This window comes from Brassica rapa, chromosome A03 (genome assembly GCF_000309985.2).
Source record: "Brassica rapa cultivar Chiifu-401-42 chromosome A03, CAAS_Brap_v3.01, whole genome shotgun sequence".
Taxonomy (NCBI): domain Eukaryota; kingdom Viridiplantae; phylum Streptophyta; class Magnoliopsida; order Brassicales; family Brassicaceae; genus Brassica; species Brassica rapa.
Window position 1 is genome coordinate 5,700,714 of NC_024797.2, and position 16,796 is coordinate 5,717,509.

The 16,796-nt window shown below is 36.9% G+C and overlaps 4 protein-coding genes and 1 long non-coding RNA gene across 13 annotated transcripts; 1 reads left to right on the forward strand and 4 right to left on the reverse strand.

Annotated features, from left to right (window-relative positions):
• Window positions 1–130: 130 nt before the first annotated feature.
• Window positions 131–3,645, reverse strand: LOC103856949 (phosphatidylinositol/phosphatidylcholine transfer protein SFH14). Of its 3 annotated transcripts, XM_009134084.3 has the most exons (13): window positions 3,405–3,645; window positions 3,022–3,186; window positions 2,729–2,933; window positions 2,554–2,653; window positions 2,203–2,469; window positions 2,032–2,109; window positions 1,809–1,913; window positions 1,691–1,740; window positions 1,482–1,581; window positions 1,221–1,386; window positions 791–969; window positions 633–698; window positions 131–395 (listed from the first exon to the last, which is right to left on the reverse strand). In XM_009134084.3, the coding sequence occupies exons 2-13, from the start codon at window positions 3,026–3,028 to the stop codon at window positions 372–374; spliced, it is 1,347 nt and encodes a 448-aa protein (XP_009132332.1). In that variant the 5' UTR covers window positions 3,029–3,186; window positions 3,405–3,645; the 3' UTR covers window positions 131–371. The 3 variants fall into 3 exon arrangements, with proteins under 3 accessions (XP_009132332.1, XP_033144565.1, XP_033144564.1); XM_033288674.1 differs by having other exon boundaries at window positions 791–1,135; window positions 1,222–1,386; window positions 3,022–3,527; XM_033288673.1 differs by having other exon boundaries at window positions 3,022–3,527.
• A 110-nt stretch (window positions 3,646–3,755) lies between these two features.
• On the reverse strand, window positions 3,756–10,717 carry LOC103856950 (ABC transporter G family member 28). 2 transcript variants are annotated; one of them, XM_009134087.3, is made up of 14 exons: window positions 9,308–10,717; window positions 9,143–9,219; window positions 8,779–9,054; window positions 8,635–8,698; window positions 8,407–8,553; window positions 8,305–8,339; window positions 8,092–8,165; window positions 7,097–8,001; window positions 6,736–7,032; window positions 6,163–6,654; window positions 5,477–5,625; window positions 5,103–5,392; window positions 4,903–5,036; window positions 3,756–4,835 (listed from the first exon to the last, which is right to left on the reverse strand). In XM_009134087.3, the coding sequence occupies exons 1-14, from the start codon at window positions 9,526–9,528 to the stop codon at window positions 4,679–4,681; spliced, it is 3,318 nt and encodes a 1,105-aa protein (XP_009132335.1). In that variant the 5' UTR covers window positions 9,529–10,717; the 3' UTR covers window positions 3,756–4,678. The 2 variants fall into 2 exon arrangements, with proteins under 2 accessions (XP_009132335.1, XP_033144518.1); XM_033288627.1 differs by having other exon boundaries at window positions 6,163–7,032.
• A 243-nt stretch (window positions 10,718–10,960) lies between these two features.
• On the reverse strand, window positions 10,961–12,972 carry LOC103856951 (ubiquitin-conjugating enzyme E2 30). Of its 6 annotated transcripts, none has more exons than XM_033288717.1 (5): window positions 12,808–12,951; window positions 12,317–12,411; window positions 11,969–12,096; window positions 11,740–11,844; window positions 10,961–11,347 (listed from the first exon to the last, which is right to left on the reverse strand). In XM_033288717.1, exons 2-5 carry the CDS (start codon window positions 12,384–12,386, stop codon window positions 11,204–11,206), a joined length of 447 nt encoding a protein of 148 aa, XP_033144608.1. In that variant the 5' UTR covers window positions 12,387–12,411; window positions 12,808–12,951; the 3' UTR covers window positions 10,961–11,203. The 6 variants fall into 6 exon arrangements, with proteins under 6 accessions (XP_033144608.1, XP_018512593.2, XP_033144605.1 ...); XM_018657077.2 differs by having other exon boundaries at window positions 11,075–11,347; window positions 12,317–12,414; window positions 12,899–12,972; XM_033288714.1 differs by having other exon boundaries at window positions 11,075–11,347; window positions 12,901–12,971.
• Window positions 12,973–13,684: 712 nt separating this feature from the next.
• Window positions 13,685–16,564, reverse strand: LOC103856952 (KH domain-containing protein At5g56140). Its single transcript, XM_009134093.2, has 7 exons — window positions 16,287–16,564; window positions 15,760–15,845; window positions 15,249–15,385; window positions 14,715–14,828; window positions 14,511–14,627; window positions 14,277–14,420; window positions 13,685–14,188 (listed from the first exon to the last, which is right to left on the reverse strand). Exons 1-7 carry the CDS (start codon window positions 16,451–16,453, stop codon window positions 14,039–14,041), a joined length of 915 nt encoding a protein of 304 aa, XP_009132341.1. The 5' UTR covers window positions 16,454–16,564; the 3' UTR covers window positions 13,685–14,038.
• Window positions 15,392–16,240, forward strand: LOC117132983. The gene is made up of 2 exons (XR_004456780.1): window positions 15,392–15,872; window positions 15,903–16,240. It is a non-coding gene; the product is annotated as an uncharacterized LOC117132983 (long non-coding RNA).
• Window positions 16,565–16,796: the final 232 nt, after the last annotated feature.

Here is a 16,796-nt window from a genome sequence, read left to right on the forward strand (position 1 = left end):
CATGACTTAACAGATTGGGGAGCTATGCAAGTAAGATTATTTGTAAATGCAATTAGGTGAGCAAGTTGGCCACTTACTCAACAGTGTTTGAGCTAATGTATTCACTCTTTATCCATCCACATCTTTCACATACCTCATGCAACACATGCAATAATATATTTCTACATAGCCATCATAAACTGAGGTTTTTCAGCTACAAACTTAAATGTTTATATTACTTCCCGCACACGGAATGTTTTAAAAGAATTGTTTACAAGAAGTTATAGGAAGAAAAAATTCCCAAATATCTGTGTGTAGAATTTTTTTCATTCTCTCAGTTCTGTAAATAAATATAGTAACAATATGTCTCCATACGGTTATGTCCCAAAGCTTCAGATGCAGCATCGCTTTCTTTGCTGCAAGACATAAAAGAACAGAGTCTCAACTACAAATGAACTTGAACATGAAAAAAAAAAAAAAATTCAGTAATTATATCAGATTTTAACTCCTGTAACCAAAAACACAAGAACATACAATCACACAAATATGATCAGATGTTGGATATCTTTTTTTAAAAGATCAAATATGATCAGATGGTGCAAAATTTTATGCTTAAAAAGAAGGAGAGAAAAAGAAACATTGAGTGAGCTTACTTCTTCGTAATGAGAGTCAAGCTGTTCTGTGATCTGAAGCTGTTTTGCTAACGTTAAATGTAATACCTGAAACACATACAACGTAGATATGTGTTTATATGATAAAAGCATTAAACCTTAATAATAGTTACAAGGTCAATATCAAGAAGTGTACGTACTGATTGGGTTTTGTCGAGATCAAGTTCTAGAGACTTGATTCTCTCGAGAGTTCCAGTTAATAGCTTCTCATTTTCGTCCGGGGTCTTTACAGGGATTCTACTAATCTCTGTGCATTCTTTCTCCAGCTTCTTAAGACGATCCAAACACTGAAGAACAATCTCTTTGTTTATGGATGAATCTGAGACATGGACACGGTTATGTCTTTGCCAGTATCCGAACAATAAGAAACTAAAGAGATCAAAATATAGCTTTAGTGGAAAGGCTATTAGTATTGTCACCAAGTGAACGATGTTCACGCCTTTGGTTTTCTCTCTAAGAACACCAAACCGTGATATCTGACCACCATAAAATGTGACAATGATACATTTGAACATGCAGTTGCGTAACACAACACTAACGAGACAAAATATGAGTGAAAAAGAAACACACCTTCTCTTCTTGATGTATTTGTTGAACAAGAGTTTTCAGAGCTCGTGTTAAGTAATTGGAGTTGAGACCATTCTCCTTGAGCCGGTTCCTGTGAATCATGATCTCTTACATGAAGAGGAGCTTTTGTAGTTTGTGGTATGGGATTCACTTCCATGTGATGTACTAGCTGCAAAACAAGACAAGATTATATCATAGCTCGACTTATTATGACAACTTCATGAATCTAATAAACAAAAAAAAAGACAAACAAGAATTAGATGCCTCGGCTATTTCAGGATCATTCCATGGTCCTTTGTTAGACCTCAAGCACCCTCCTTCGTTAGCACATGTGCATACGCCTCCCAAGAAATCTGGAAGTTGACTGCATTCCAGAGTAAATTATAATGTTAGTGTAGTAACCAAAACTTGAATGACATTTCTCTATAAAGACAACACTTAAGAAGTGACCCAAAAAAAAAAAAAGAATTAACCTCGAATCAATTGTTTCAAGTAACTTTGACAAGGACTTTGGCTCCAAAACCTGAGTAACACAAGCAATAAATTAGTAGCTGTTGACAATAAATAGAAGAATAAACGATAATACATTACTTGTATCTTTGCAATAGTCACAGGATCAAGAAATTTCTGTGCGGCAGGCCAAATCAAACTCCTGAATCCAAATCCTGCATTGACAATGAACATCCTATGCAAAGTCTGCAAGAGTCAGAGAACCACGGTCACAAATTTTTACACCAACCGAAACACCCATGTCCACTCGGCTCATTGGCCTTAGACTAGTTACCGAAAGTGTAATCTTCAAAGAGTTAAGTACCTCAGGGTAATAACTACAATCTACTTTAGCAATAGAGGACAGGAGATTTGCCGCTGCAGGACTAAAGTTCTTCATACCCTGAGAGTTACCACAAGAGAGATGTTAATAAATCAAGAAAAAAAAAACATTTCATGACACTTTTTAAGAGAATCTATATAGGAGTTTACATACCAGGCCATCAGCATCAAGTATTGTAGTCGTAGTAGTGACACGTCGCTTTGCAGCGATGGAACAGGCAGGGAGCTTCTGTTGAAGAGCCTTTTCGAATTCTTGGACATGGTACTTCAAGTACCGGTCAATGGTTGTAACATCCATAAGCTTACCGGGGTGAGCTTTTCCTAGTCTCTCGATATAGATAGGTCTACCATCTTTATCAACTCCATGGTACCCTTGAGGATAGTACATTGTGACTTGGTCCAACTCATTGAAATTGAAATCCTGTTTTGAGCAAGCAAGAAAGCCAAAAAAATTTATTAACTTTCTTTAACAATATAGGACCATATAATATCCCCTTTACTTTACCTGTATAATATGATCTGCTCCAAATTCATTCCTCCATTTGAGCATTTCTTCCCATGCAGTGACGGTTTTGTCGATGTTGAAATCCATTGTTTTCAGAAACCTAGCTAGTGTAAACAAAGATATTAGAGACACAGCATCAAAGACAAAAAACAAAAAAAATTCACTACTAGTTTACCTCAAAAGCATATGATAATCATCATGCCTTGGAGGCAAAGAATGTTTGTTAAGAAGCTCTTGGCGCAATTTAAGAACAATCTTCTCATCATTCTCGTCCCTAACATCTTCAATGGAACAGCTTATGACTTTCTTTGCCGGACTCCCAATTCTAGATCGTTCATCCTCTGAATCTGATAACTTGTCTATTGTATGTCCACAACCTCCTGCAATATTATATGTACATAGTGCAAAAATGATGACCATAAAGTTTCCGATGATCATATTATTTTCATTAAAAGCTCAAATGAATACCTGACATGTTTAGAATCCGTCAAAAACGTCTTGATACGCTATTGAATTCGGCTGTGCCACCGAACTAAAAAGCAAAGAAACAAATAATCCTCCGTCTCCGAGAAATGTAAATTCCTCGGAAAGGAGCAACAGAGTCCAAGTCGTAAAATGAATCCCTACAAAACACTAAACGGTTCCTTTTTAATTCAGTGTTAACCCTAAATAGTCGAACTATCGACACATTTTTATTTTAAAATTAGTAACAAAATGTGTAACATAGATCATTGCTGATACCTCTACCCTTCAAAATAAGAAGTGAAAAAATAGACGAAGAAGGAACGGTTATACCACTAATTATTATAACCAACAGATCTGACTAAGAATGGAACAAAATAAAAACTCACAACACTATGAGGGACATTGAAGGGAGACATAGAGCCAGGGAGAGTTGTGGTGGGCATGGCCATAATGGAGCAGATGTCGTCGTCGGGACTAGACCACCGAGATGAAGATGGAGCAGTGAGGCAAAACCGGAAGGAAGAGTGATTTAGACAAGGAGGGAGGTAATGGTAATGAAGTAGGTTAATAGAAGAAGAATGGGACATATTGAGGTATAGATTGGCTTAGGCTTCAAGATGAAGAAGAGAGCGACTGATTGTGAGGGTTTGGTGAAGGAAGACGAGAAGCAGTTTTCGTAGCTGATGCTCTTAACCGTCCTTGAGAGAGAGTGGTGGGTAGTGGGTTTTTAATTTTTAATAATAATTTCATTATTATAAAATATTTCATATTTGGGTTTCTGCTATGATTTGTTGTTGTTTGAGTACAAGGGAGATTATGATTTTGGCTCACTAATCATTACGTAACAATTTTCATATCTAGTTGTAGGATTAATGTGTAAGCAAAAATAATATTTTAAATGGATAATCATTTAACCTTTACATACTTTTTTTTTGTTATAAACAAAAAACAATCAATACATTCTGAGCTCTATGGTGTCTTTTCTGACATCCTCCTTTTATCTTTAGAATTTGTTGCTGTCTCTTTTCGTTGGATCCCTCGGGACAAAAACAGAATCGCAGATAGCCTAGCAAAGCAAGCTCTGGCCTCAGAGGCTTTTGTAATGAACTCAAGTTTAAAATGCAAGTTTGTGTTACAAAAAAAAAAAAAAACATTCTGATCTACCTTGTTCTTAAATAAATGCTTCTCCACACTGTATAGTACCAGAGTAATAATGATAATTTGTATCAAATGATATCATCTCATTTGGAAAAATGAAATGCTATGTGATGAAAGGAAACAAAATGTGAACAAAAAAAAAGGAAAACAAATTACCATTGTTATTAACTTTTAAGCCAAGAAAGTAATGGAAGTTCTTGAAGGTTTTTCATTGGTTCTTCTATGTACTTCTACATTTTTACTTGGTGTATAAAACAGAATTGATAGCAACCCGATGATGATCTACGTTAAATCTATAAAACAAAAGAAAGATGTACAACATGAAGAATTACAGGTAAGAAAATCTTGAACTCTGGTGATGGAACTACCTATGAACAGTGTACCGTGTTATGATCTTCTGCAATAATTGTGTATTGTTTTTTCTTGTAAAACCTTTGTGGCTTCTCTATGTTCACTATTGATCCGTCCAATATAGTTTTGCATGCATAGAAGGAGCTTAAAGCTACTTCTTTTGGAAAGTTACCATACAAAAGAACGCTGCACAGCGGCTCAAGATGCCGGTTAATGTCAGGAAGATGAGGCAACGAGGGAAGTGCTTGATGTTGTAGCCATTCTCCATCAGTGATCCACAGCGAGTGATAAGCCAGACTCCTTTATATCTGAAATATTATATGGAATAGTAAACAACATGCAGAGATGTAATAGGGAGAGATTAAGTTTGCAAACCTTTGAGCGTTTGATACCACAAATGCTTCAAGAGCCCATCTCGTGTAGCACAACTCTGAGATTGACTCTACAATTTTGTTATCGTTTGTACTGGTGGCTATTAGAGTCAGAACCACAGGAAGCAACACTGACCACTGCACAAAGACTAATAATGTGAAACAAAGCTTTCTAGATTTGAGTCTTTAGTATTGGGCACTTACCAGTTGAGCAGGACCAGGTTCAAAAAGTATGGCCAGGGCATAAGCTATGCCAGTTACACAGTAGACAAGACAGATTAGGACAATGTAGTTGTCTCCAACGGACGATCTTGGATTGTTGAAGAAGTAGAACATGGAGAGATAAACGAGAGGCTTGACAATGGTATTGAAGTGATCAACTGTGTCTTTTGCTAGGAAGTAAGCTAGGCTGCTCATTCCTGCTCGGCTTTCTCTCCAGTAGTGTAGTTTATCAAGAGAGAAAGATCTCAATGCAGTAATCTTACATAAGAGAGCTGAAGAGAAAAAAAAATGATAACAAGGGTTAGAAAAAATAAGCAATGTTTGTGGTCAGAAGAGCTTGTAAAGTGTCTACTTACAGACAGCAATGACTGTATATGTATACCCCATGGCACCAAAAGTTTCATCACTCACTTTAGCAAGTGTTCCTAAGCAGATACCCGCAAGCAAAAGTATTAGGTAATCTACAGCTAGTGTCCTTGCTTCTCGCAGTCTCTGTTTACCTAACCTGCAATGCAAGGAAACTGGGTTTAAGAAAGGATTCTATGTCAACTGATTGATATTAATTTAGTATCTGTACCCCTGCGGAATCGAACCGAACTGAACCAACCCAACCGACATTTTTCGGTTTTCGAATCATTTCCGGTTTTGAAATCGGTTCTGTTTGAAAAACTTTTGAAAGTGATTTTCAGTTCGGTTTGGTTCTCGGTTAGTTCGGTTTTCCAAAAAAAAAAACAAATTAACCAAATTATCTGAATATAACCGAATTAACTGAACTGAACTAACCGAAATAACTGAAGTTAACCAAATATACCTGAATTAGCCAACATTATCTGAGGTGTTAAGAAGTTTAAACCGGAATCTAACCGAAACAAAATTTGATTATTCTTGGTAAAATTTTGAAAACCAAAATTAAGCAAAAAACAAACCGAACCGAATTTTCCGGTAAGATTGTGCCTGAACAGAAGTAATCGAAACTGAAAATACCCGACTCGAATAAACCGAAAAAAACGAGGTTGCAGGGCTAAGTATTTGAGGGGTTTACCTTCCTAAGAAGTATCTGAACTGCTGATACACACCAGGAACTTGTCTTTGAGACAAGTCACCAGAATTACTGAAGTTGTTCTGCAAGGTATCTTTCTTGATTTCAACATTTGCCTTGACATCTTGCCAGAACTCTCCAGCGAAAGATGTTCCATCATCTCCCACAACGCTCCCGTGAGCACTTCCACCATGAGCAGAGTTCTCAGCAGAAGCCATCCCTTCAATGCTTTTGAGCATGTCCGAAGGAACTGGATACCCATTATGAAGCATCCATCTAACCGGAAGCTGCTTATAGGTAACCCCTGAGCTTGTGCTTGGCTTCAGTATCCCTTCCAATATATCAATGTAGTAATCAGGAGGATTCACACGCTCAGGGACAACTATCCCAAGGCTTGAAAAGTATTCTTCAACTTTCTTGACTGATCCTTGGTAACATATTAATCCACCTTTTGCCAAAAGTATTAGATCATCAAACATCCTAAAGAGAGTGTAGCTGAAGAGAAAACAAAAGATAAAAATAAGAACAAGATCTAATCTTCTAAGTAACAAATGGGATGAGTGTATTATGTTGAACCTTGGCTGGTGAACAACCATACAGATATTCACTCCTTCAAGAGCTTCACGGCGCAAAGCTCTAAGAAGTAACTGAGAAGATGAACTGTCAAGACCTGAAGTTGGTTCATCTAATATCAGAAGTGATGGTTCCATCACCATTTCAAGACCAACATTGACTCTTTTCCTCTGACCTCCAGAGATTCCTCTCTTTTCCACAGTACCAACCATAGAGTCTCTGACATGTTGCAGACCTAGTGACTCTATGACTCTTTCCACAACTAAAACCTTTTCAGGCTTAGGGAGATCCGCAGGGAGCCTGTATATATAGTTTCATAAGCTATGTCTAAAAGATGAATTTCATCAATGAAAATGTGGCTTACCTGCATCTTGCACTGAACCAGAGATTCTCCTCCACTGTCAAGTTCCCATGGACTATGTCATCTTGAGGCACAAAGCCAATGATTCTCTTGTAAGATTGAATTGATTCAACTTTGCCGTTTACTAGAATCATCCCAGTCATGGTGCAACCTGCTGCTTTGCCTGTCAAAGCTGTTAGGAAAGTGGTCTTCCCGGCTCCTGAAGGACCCATCACAGCTGAAACACGTCCAGGTGATAGCTTCCCAGTCACACATCTCATGAGATGTTTGTTTTTACCTTTCAGAGTAATAGTAAGATCTTTGAATGCAACTTCAATGGTTGGTCTCTTTCTTATCTCAATGTCATTAGCCATAGAGATGACTCCAGAGAATGTCAAGTTCTTGTTCTGCTCCTGCATAGCCTTCTCCTTTTCAATCTGTCCATAAGCATACCTAAACATCTGGCTCTGCGTATGCAGTGACTTGCCTTTCGGAGCATGTTTTTTAATGTTTTTATCACCAATCTCGAGTTTAAAACCTTCAGTGTCTCCAGGGTTTTGTTCAATGTCTTGTAACATCTCAGTTAGTTTGTTCTTATCCTTCTTCTTTCCCTTTTTGGTTGTGTCTGAGCTTCCTCCTGCCATTGGTGGTAAAGCAGCATCTGATCCAGGCTTTGCTTGGCTTAGACCTCTCATCAGATCAGGCTGTTTCATTGATTTTCTCCTAGAAAATGTCCTTGAAAATGATTGTTGCAGCTCGGTGGCATGCTTCTTTGCAATATCTTTGGCTGATTTCCATTTCTCTTGCGTTTGCGTCTCACGCACGCTTTGTACTGCTTTCTCCCTGGACTTTGCTTGCCTTCTTTCTCTTGTAGCAAGCACTTGATCAGAGCAGTTGTATAAGATTATGAGCAAGAAACCTAGCCCAGCCTACATATATATAGACATAAGCCAAAGACTCAAAACTGTTTGGAAATAAACTAAGAGGTAAATGAGGAAGATCTGTTATGTATGGCTCACAAAAAGCATGATTCCATATGCTGTGATGTTCTGATTTGTTGATCTTGGATTGCATGTTGCCAGCTTAAAACAATCTGCAAATGCATCAGAGAAAAGAAACGTTAAGTTTTCCTATACTTGAAACTTAAAATCAATTGGCGATAAGTGGATTCATTCAAGTCCTCATGTCTCATCGAAACTCCCGTTGTAATAGTAACTAAGAGGATCACTCACTTTTTTCAGCAGTAGAACCTGTCCTGCAGAAATGTCTGGAGAAAACAGAAGATTAGTTTTATCTGATGAATCTCAAAGCAAGGTTATCAAAATAATTCTTACCCTCTAGTACAAGGAAGCTTGTCAATAGTTGAAGGACAAAAAGATCCAGCTGAGCAGAAAACTTCACTGCTACTAACAATATCAGCCCATATATCAGCACCACCACAAGTATGATTTGGCTGTCCTGAAGGAAGCTGGTAATGATATCTGCAAACACAACAATCATGATTCTAGTCTTTACATACAAAACAAAACGTAGAGACATAAAAGTGAAAGAACAAGACATACGGGTCGCATAGTCCTGTTGTTCTGTTCAGCTTAGCTTCTGGACAATAAGCTCCCAAAGGACAAGCTTCATAACATTGGGAGGTAAAAACAACATTATAAAAAAAGGAAAAGATTCTTGAGAGTTTTGAATGTTCTGTAACTTACGTATCATGCAAGTAATCCCACGAGGGCAGAAGAAACCTGCGCAGCAAGGCGCACATTGCTGAGTTCTCACAGGAACGTTTTTATCGTCTTTAAGGTCAACTTTAACGTCTTTGGCAGTACGACAAGCCCATCCAGGTTCACATCCAGACATCCATGAAGATAGATTGCAGTTTTTGTTCGGTTTTAAGTAATTAGTAGCTCTCTTTGCACCTCCTAATAATCCATTGAAGTATATCCTCACTTCTGCAGCTGTACATATCCTCTGCATCATGTCACCTATTCCCATACCATAAAAAACATCAACAAAAATGTATATATTTAAATTTCTTTAATTTGTTGTACCAATGACACAGAGGACATGTACCTTTTGTGGTTTTACCACATTTATTTAAGAAGCCTGGCTTGGAAGAGAAGTTAAACGCTTCATTATAATCTTCTTTTCTGCAACACACAGGATTTTTTTTTTTCATTGGTTTGTTAGTTTTTTTTTTTTGACAAGGAAAACAATAAGGAGAAGATGTTAACTAACACATTGGTGATGCAGAAACCGAGTTCTCGTTTGATGTCATCCTCAAAAACTTCTGTGAGATTGGATATTTTGTCGAAGACGAATTGGTTATAGAGGCGATTGGCTGCTGGATTATCCAAGCTACTATCATCTTGACATATTACTCCTCGATGAAATATAAAGACAAGAGAAACGAAGAACGAAACAAATGTTTCTTGAAAACATAACTTTCTCCTTCCCATTCCAGAGTTTTTCTTGAAATACAGTGATACAGATTTGAGATCAGGACGGATCAAGGGAACATTAGATTATTGATCTGTTCTTGAGATTCGATAGAGAATTAGGGTTTGTTTTGTTTATTTTTTTTCTTTTGAGGGGAAGATTGTGTTGTTTTCTTGTGAGTCAAGAAATATGGTGGAGAGGAAGACATGGCGATAAATGAGGAAGAGGGAGAAAGACAGAGAATCGTTGGACTTTCTCTAACTCGTGTTTTGGTAATATCAAGTTTTATCACAACTCAAAATAGCTTTGGAATGGCTTTGTGTTCATGGGAACTGATGCAATGTTTTTTCTCAACTTTGATAATATTAAATAATACCATAATCGTCAACATCTCAGTCTTTTAATAATTAAAAAAAAATTCTTCAGCTATTACTATTTTTTAATTGATAAGTTCAAACGAATATGATGTGTTTGGTTTCAAATAATGAACTTAATTTTATAGCCAAAACACTTCTTCATCTGTTAGAATAGGATAGGTCAAGCAAAAATGTATCCTTTGAATAATAGCCAAAAGAAAATATGGTAATATTATTGAAACAAAGTATGTAAACTTAACATGTGTTTACTGTGCTTTCACAATTAAATATGGGGTGGTGAGATTTGTTTCAGATTCGATCCTACTTGTTGAGTTTTAACAATTTCTGCATTTTTGAATAAGTGGGTCTTTTATTCAGTTATATCATTACTCTTAAAGATAAGTGTTTATTTAGCTTTACATTTGTTCACCGACTTAATAATCGATTTATTTTTTATGAAAATATATGAAAATTTTCAATTGATTTATGAAAAATAATCGCTTATGAAAAAGATGCTAAATTCACATTCGTTACGGTTAAAGATAAGTGTTTATGAAAAATTCAAATGATTTTGTATCTATTTGTTAAATAATTTTCTTTTGCAAAATTCATTTAATTTTCTTTTCCCACAATAACAAATTTCTTATAGTTCGTCAACCCAACCTATAGATTTAGTTCAGTTTCTTTCTAAATTTGCTTGGTATAAAAATTAAAAACTAAGCTAATAGGGTCATCAAACCATAAAAATAGGAGTACGTTTTTAAGATTTCTTTTTTGGTTAAAGTTGCAAAACTCACCGGACCGAGCTCATTTGAATGGTGGCTTAACATCGAACTCAATGTTTTCTGTTTCCATTTTTCTCTCTTTTTCACTTTGAAAATGAACAAATAAGCAGCCTACTTCTTGAATACGAAAGTACCTAAATCATATAGATAACTTTTTCAGAGAAAGCCGTACTTATCGAAGAACAATTCTTTCACTTTACTCGGTTGTTCTACTCTCACGACTTTTCTAGCTGGACAAAAACCATAAAAGCCAATAAGAATCACACACCGTACTAAACCCTGTCAAGACTTGTATTCTTCATTCAACACTATCAAAGAAAGAGCGACTCATCATAATCATATAATAACCAGTTATTGGCTTTATAGCATTGCAAGCTCTCAAAATGTCTCAATATAAAGCTCATGTACACAAACCAACACACGGCTTAAGATGATGATAAAACTAATAAAGCAACCAAGCAAAACGCCACACTCTGTTTTTTTTTTCAATCTTATTTCTCATATTCTTAGACAATGCGCAAAGTATTGGTGCGGATTATTATTGCCAATCATCATCATCCCATTGCATACTTCTGGGTCCAGGATCGGGCGGTGCTCTCGTACTTGACTCGGTCTGTCTTGTAGGTGTGAGCTATTTCTGGAACCAGAGGGTCATCAGGGTTTGGATCTGTCAGCAATGAACATATCGACAGAAGAACCTGTGGAAAACCCAACACCAACCTCTTTTAACACTTAAGCATATGCAAATTGAAGAATCTATTAGTCTATCCACGAAAATATCTTCAAGCAAGTCGCCAATGCATGATTATAAAATTGGAAACCGGATGTCATGTCATCAATATATTGATTATAAAAGCCTTAACCATAAGTAACTCCTAATAAAAGAGATGGCACATAGAGAATTACTTGAACCAGTACCAATATCATGACTACTTAGACCACGACCCAAATACATGCTCAATCATTGGTTCAAATAATCACAACAGAGGAAGTGGGCAAAGGCGTGATGGTAACTAACAGACACACGAACATAAGAGGGTACGGTGGAAAACAGAATGACGAGATTATGGAACTGAAACAATGTGATCACCTTGGATATGGTAAGTGCAGGGCTCCACTGCTCTTTCAGAATGTCAAGACAGATACTGCCGTTACTGTTGACATTCGGGTGGTAAACCTTGGTGCGGAAAGAAACCTGCATCATAAACAACCATAGATGATTGAACACTACTCGCTCTAAGCAAAAGGGTGGGTGATAAACTAATTTAGTTGAGCTCCAGGAATAAACATAACAAGCAACTACAGGACATTTTTGGTACCTTTGGTGGCTTGAAGGGGTAATCTGGTGGGAAGTGAATGGAAACAAGAAACACACCTCCGGAGAATGGGCTATCAGTTGGGCCCATGATAGTCGCTTGCCAGTGGAACATATCATCACCCACAGGACCTAAAACAACATCATCAATTTCATTATAACCTAAATAACTCATACTGTAACTTATAAAAAAAACACATTCACTATCCTAAAACTGATGCTGAGTTTAATAAATTTAGCTACTGAATCTCTCCAGGTGTGCCTTAGTAAGTATAAAAGATCCGAACTTTAGAATCCAAAAAAAGAAAGCTCAAAGATTATAATAAAAGGTGAAAAACAACATGATACTGACCAGCACTGCATGAGACAGGAGGATCCCTTTGGAGGTCCCTAAGCTCCTTGTTGATTCTTTTCGAAGCCATCTTGAACTGTACTCGCTGCTTCTAGCTACAAAACAATCCAAGTCTCATCAAGATTTAGAATTTCAATAATATATATTACATTTATAAAACCACAAACACTACACAACAGAGATTCATATAAACTACTAACGAAAATAGTATTTAAAAAAAGAAGACTCATGCAAGTTAGTTAATCTGGCTGATGATACGCCACCTGAAGAAATCTATCGAAATCAAGTGGATGATGCAATCAGAATCTAAGTGAAGATGTTGTTATTAACTAAAGCCGATCAGATATGCTATTGATCAAACAGAGGCAAATCATCTAACGATTCAGGAATCTTAAACAGAAACTGCGAATCTGCGGAACAAGTACATGGATCGACGCAAAAAGATTCCGAAAGAAAACAAATCGAGAGAGGAGATAAAAAAAGAGATCTACGAAGATGATCGGTGAGCTGGGAAACGAATGAGAACCCGATGATCAGATCGAATCGAGATTTTTGGTTGAGAACTAAATTGCGACCTTACCTACCTTACGTAGGGTTTTGATTTGATCTTCGGAAAATCTCAAGAGGTTGTTGATTCGAAGCATTCTTTTCGCTTTAAATAGATTCCTCTTCCGAGCGCTCAAGCTTTGCCACGTAGCGCGAGCTTGATTCCGTTACGGGCCCATTATGAGGCCCAATCTGTAAAATAATTGAGATACTTCTATATGTTCGAATTGTGCAATTATTTAGGTGGGTTGCCTTTAAGCAGTAGTGTTTATCATCATCATTCACATTCATCCTTTGGATACCATTTGAGGGTTCACAGTATATAATATCTTATTAGTTATACTAACTTTTAAGAATGTTCCAGATATCTTAATAAATTGACTTTTGAGTTCTGAATAACTTTGGTATACTGAAAGAAGCTATCTTGTATTACAAGAAACTGATTTTGGTGTGTTTATCAATTATCAGTTAGCTCCTATAGTTTGTTGGTAATGATCTTTAAAGAAAACCAACGGTTCATCACTAAACTGGATGATTAATTTGATTGATCGACCGATTTACTGATCCCATTTATAACCGATTGTTGACTAATCAACCAACTAATGGACTAGTCTATCTTTTTTTTTTTTTATGAAAATAGAGCTGATATGCAACATAAAACATGTCGATCTCCGTAATAAAAGGTGAAAAATACTCGAGAACAGAACATGATAATGAAACAAACTTCACTTTCACGTTTATGTATCCCAAAACATATTATCATTACCAGACAGGCAGACACATACTATCATGATCTTATGTTTTTTTCTTTTTCTAAAATAAAAAATTCCCATGGAAACTGGAACTAAACTTCTCATATATAGAGTAAAAACAACAAAATAAGTTGGCAAAAAACATCAAAATAAACTTAAAAAACAAAGCCCAGAGACTCGGAGAGAGAGAGAGAGAGACTCATCATGCCTTATGTTCCTTGAAACGTTGTCATCTGATCTCTCTCCAGGTCAATGATAAAATAGACAAAAAAAAAACACATTCATAATCATATATACAGCAACTCTATTCCCGGAGAAGAGGATAGAGGTTTGGCCTTTCTGCGTCGAACTGGGATCGGTTTCATATTCCTTGAGATGTGGGACAGATCACAACAACAAAACTGTGTTTTGAGGCATTTGTTGTCTACACTTCTCTTGTTTTGGCTCTCTTCATACCGAGGCTATTGTAAGGAGAAACAGAACCGGACATTGGAGATCCTTCTTCACGAAGAGCTCCATTGAGCAATGCTAGCTCTCTCAGCTGCTGTTTCTTGTAAAAATCATGTGTTTCCTCCTGAAAATATAAACCAAAGTGTTTTATAAAAACGATACTATCATTAGCCGGTCTGAAACTAAAAGGGGAAAGAGATGAGAAAACAAACCATAGGAGTAAGGAGTTCATCTAGTACTTCACGAGCTTGCATGAGACGTGCATCGACTATTTCAATCGGTAACTCAGCTTCGACTAAGATATGAAGTGGCTCACTCAAGTGCTCAAATCCAGGCTTTCCTCTCATCATTTCCTCCTACAAGAAGAAAGATATCAACTTACTGAACAGTGAACAGAACATTGGAACATGGATACAAATGAAGTTGTGAAGGAAAATAACAAACACCTTATATTGATCTTTGATACTGCCTCTTCCTCTTATAAGAAAACGGCAACCAGTACTTGCTTCAACTCTCTTCAGGGAGTTTCCTCTAGGTCCCAGGAGGCGACCAACGAAGTTGAACTGTCATAACCAAACATGTAGAGTTATATTCCACCAAACAATATATATATTTAAGTATATTCTGAGTGTAGACATGAGTGTTCATACATTTGGATAATCGTCAACTGGAATATCGATCCTGATTGTTCGCTTGGCGATCAGACCAGACGGACTACCAGGTGAGTTATGCCAGTTTGGTCCGGGAGACGATGGAACAGATCTCTGCATATGATCAACCAACACTATTTAGAAGCCACATCAACCTTAAATCATAAGCACATATTAATCAACATGTAGTAGCAACATCAATATAAAAAACAATATCTTAGCTTCCTCTCCATAGAAAGAAGAGTCAATATAACCTGTAGCTGCTATATCCTAAATAAAATGTATAGAGAGTAATCACATGTAAATGAAATTATTATAGTAAACACTTCTGACTATCTGTTACGGCTCACGAGTATAATGGAGTTTTTAGTTAGTGTTAACCTAAGCATATACAGTGTTAGCCCTGTCACATTATAAACTAGGACTAAAAGCAGAGTCAAACATGTTATGTCAGCAAAACTTAAGTCAATAAAACAAACTTGTATCGAATTAGATGGAAAAAGGAGTTATTATGTTAATGGTTAGTAGTCATACTTCTGATGGAAACTGTGAGGTCCATCCGCTCATGTCAGCTCTTGCATTCTGATATATCCCTCCAGGGTTAGTGTGGTCAAGCCCACTCTGACTTAAAACTGTGGCATTCTCCAACAGTGTGGTTACACGCAAAATCTCTGTTCCAAAAAATGTCAATTTCCAAGAGCAAGACGCAACAGTTAGAGATTAGTCAACAAATAAGTCAGCAGTACACCAATGAATGGGGGATACATCACAGTTAATTGAGTTAGCAAAGAACAATATTTTTTCTTCACTCTAGTTAAAAAGAATGACGGAAGTCACTCTAGTCAAATGTTAACATGTTTTAAATCTAAATTGTAGTCTCTCTGTGATTAGTAAAATATTTACAGTCTAGGATTATTGAAACATTTTGTTATATAGTTTCCAACCGCTAACGATAATAGCAGCAGGAGTTAAGTGTTTATCAATAGTAAGAGAGCTTCATAGTTATAAAGTAAGCAATGACAATGTAAGAAACAGAAATGCTCACCCTGGTTCAGTAGGCGACATACATGTGGAAGCACAGGCAAGAATGGAGTAAGATTACGACGCTCTGCAAGTAACTCTGAAAGATAGCTGCCAAAACAGAACATATCCAAATCAGTCAAGCCTCAAAGACAAATCAAACTTAAGGGAAGATCCACTTTAAAAAAGATCATCATGATCAAGAAACCAAATACACTTATTAAATCTGAGATTCAAGTTTACACTCTTTCAGTGAAGTGGATCTAGTCATTCTTCTTACAAAAAAAAACTGTGACTTTAACTGTTTCAATAAGTCAAAGAACATAAATCAACAGTAAGAATAGTCAATGATCTATAAATCTATCATACCACCTGATGCGTACACGACACTAACATAAAAAAAAAGTCAGATTTGAGATTACTAATGAGATCTACGGATTAACATCGGCAAAACAAAGATTAAACAATAAGTCATCAGATTCATCAGCCACAATAAGATTCACAACGTAAAGAAGAAACACACAAACAAAAGAAGAAGTGAGATTCAATTACTTCTCCTGCTCAACGAATACAGAAGACTGTGATCGGATCCCACCGGAGTAGTTAGGCGACTGAGGAACAGAAGGAGGAACCGCGAGAGACGACGAATACGGCATAAACCTCCCTCCGCCGCCACCGCCACCGCCTCCACCACCACTGAGCGAGGTCATCATCATCATCTCGAAGGCAATAACGTTTACAAGGGATCAGAGCAGAGCTGTCGGAGATCAGAAGATGAGGCGGCGGAGTTAGAAAGATGAGAAGAAGAAGAGATGTTGTGTCTGTAACGTCGTCGGTGGTCGTTTTATATAGAGACAGTGTTGGTACTGTTGAAATGATTACTTGCTTAGCTGTTTTTTCACCCTTTTTAAAAAAAAATCACGTCACTTGCGCAAATTTTACCGCTCTGGTTAGTTTCTTTCAGAAGACTCTTTATCATCTAGAAGGCTTCAATCCGGTTTACTAAAATTCGGTTACCGAATCACTAAAACGCTGCGTTTAAGAAAGCGAAGCCCTGATCGA

Excerpts from the sequence above, each read along its gene's own strand:
- LOC103856950 (XM_033288627.1), bottom strand. The coding sequence starts at position 9,528 with ATGGGAAGGAGAAAGTTATGTTTTCAAGAAACATTTGTTTCGTTCTTC. Across the intron at positions 9,220-9,307 it reads GGTTTCTGCATCACCAATGT|AAAAGAAGATTATAATGAAG; the intron begins GTTAGTTAACAT and ends TGTGTGTTGCAG. Across the intron at positions 7,033-7,096 it reads TGGTTCAGTGCAAGATGCAG|GCTCCCTGCGGATCTCCCTA; the intron begins GTAAGCCACATT and ends CTATATATACAG.
- LOC103856951 (XM_033288717.1), bottom strand. The coding sequence starts at position 12,386 with ATGGCTTCGAAAAGAATCAACAAGGAGCTTAGGGACCTCCAAAGGGAT. Across the intron at positions 11,845-11,968 it reads ACCCCTTCAAGCCACCAAAG|GTTTCTTTCCGCACCAAGGT; the intron begins GTACCAAAAATG and ends TTTATGATGCAG. Across the intron at positions 11,348-11,739 it reads CTGCACTTACCATATCCAAG|GTTCTTCTGTCGATATGTTC; the intron begins GTGATCACATTG and ends GGTTTTCCACAG.
- LOC103856949 (XM_033288674.1), bottom strand. Across the intron at positions 2,470-2,553 it reads GAGCAGATCATATTATACAG|GATTTCAATTTCAATGAGTT; the intron begins GTAAAGTAAAGG and ends TGCTCAAAACAG. Across the intron at positions 699-790 it reads ATCTCGACAAAACCCAATCA|GTATTACATTTAACGTTAGC; the intron begins GTACGTACACTT and ends TATGTGTTTCAG.
- LOC103856952 (XM_009134093.2), bottom strand. The coding sequence starts at position 16,453 with ATGATGATGATGACCTCGCTCAGTGGTGGTGGAGGCGGTGGCGGTGGC. Across the intron at positions 15,386-15,759 it reads ATGTCGCCTACTGAACCAGG|AGATTTTGCGTGTAACCACA; the intron begins GTGAGCATTTCT and ends TTTTTGGAACAG. Across the intron at positions 14,628-14,714 it reads CAGTTGACGATTATCCAAAT|TTCAACTTCGTTGGTCGCCT; the intron begins GTATGAACACTC and ends TGGTTATGACAG.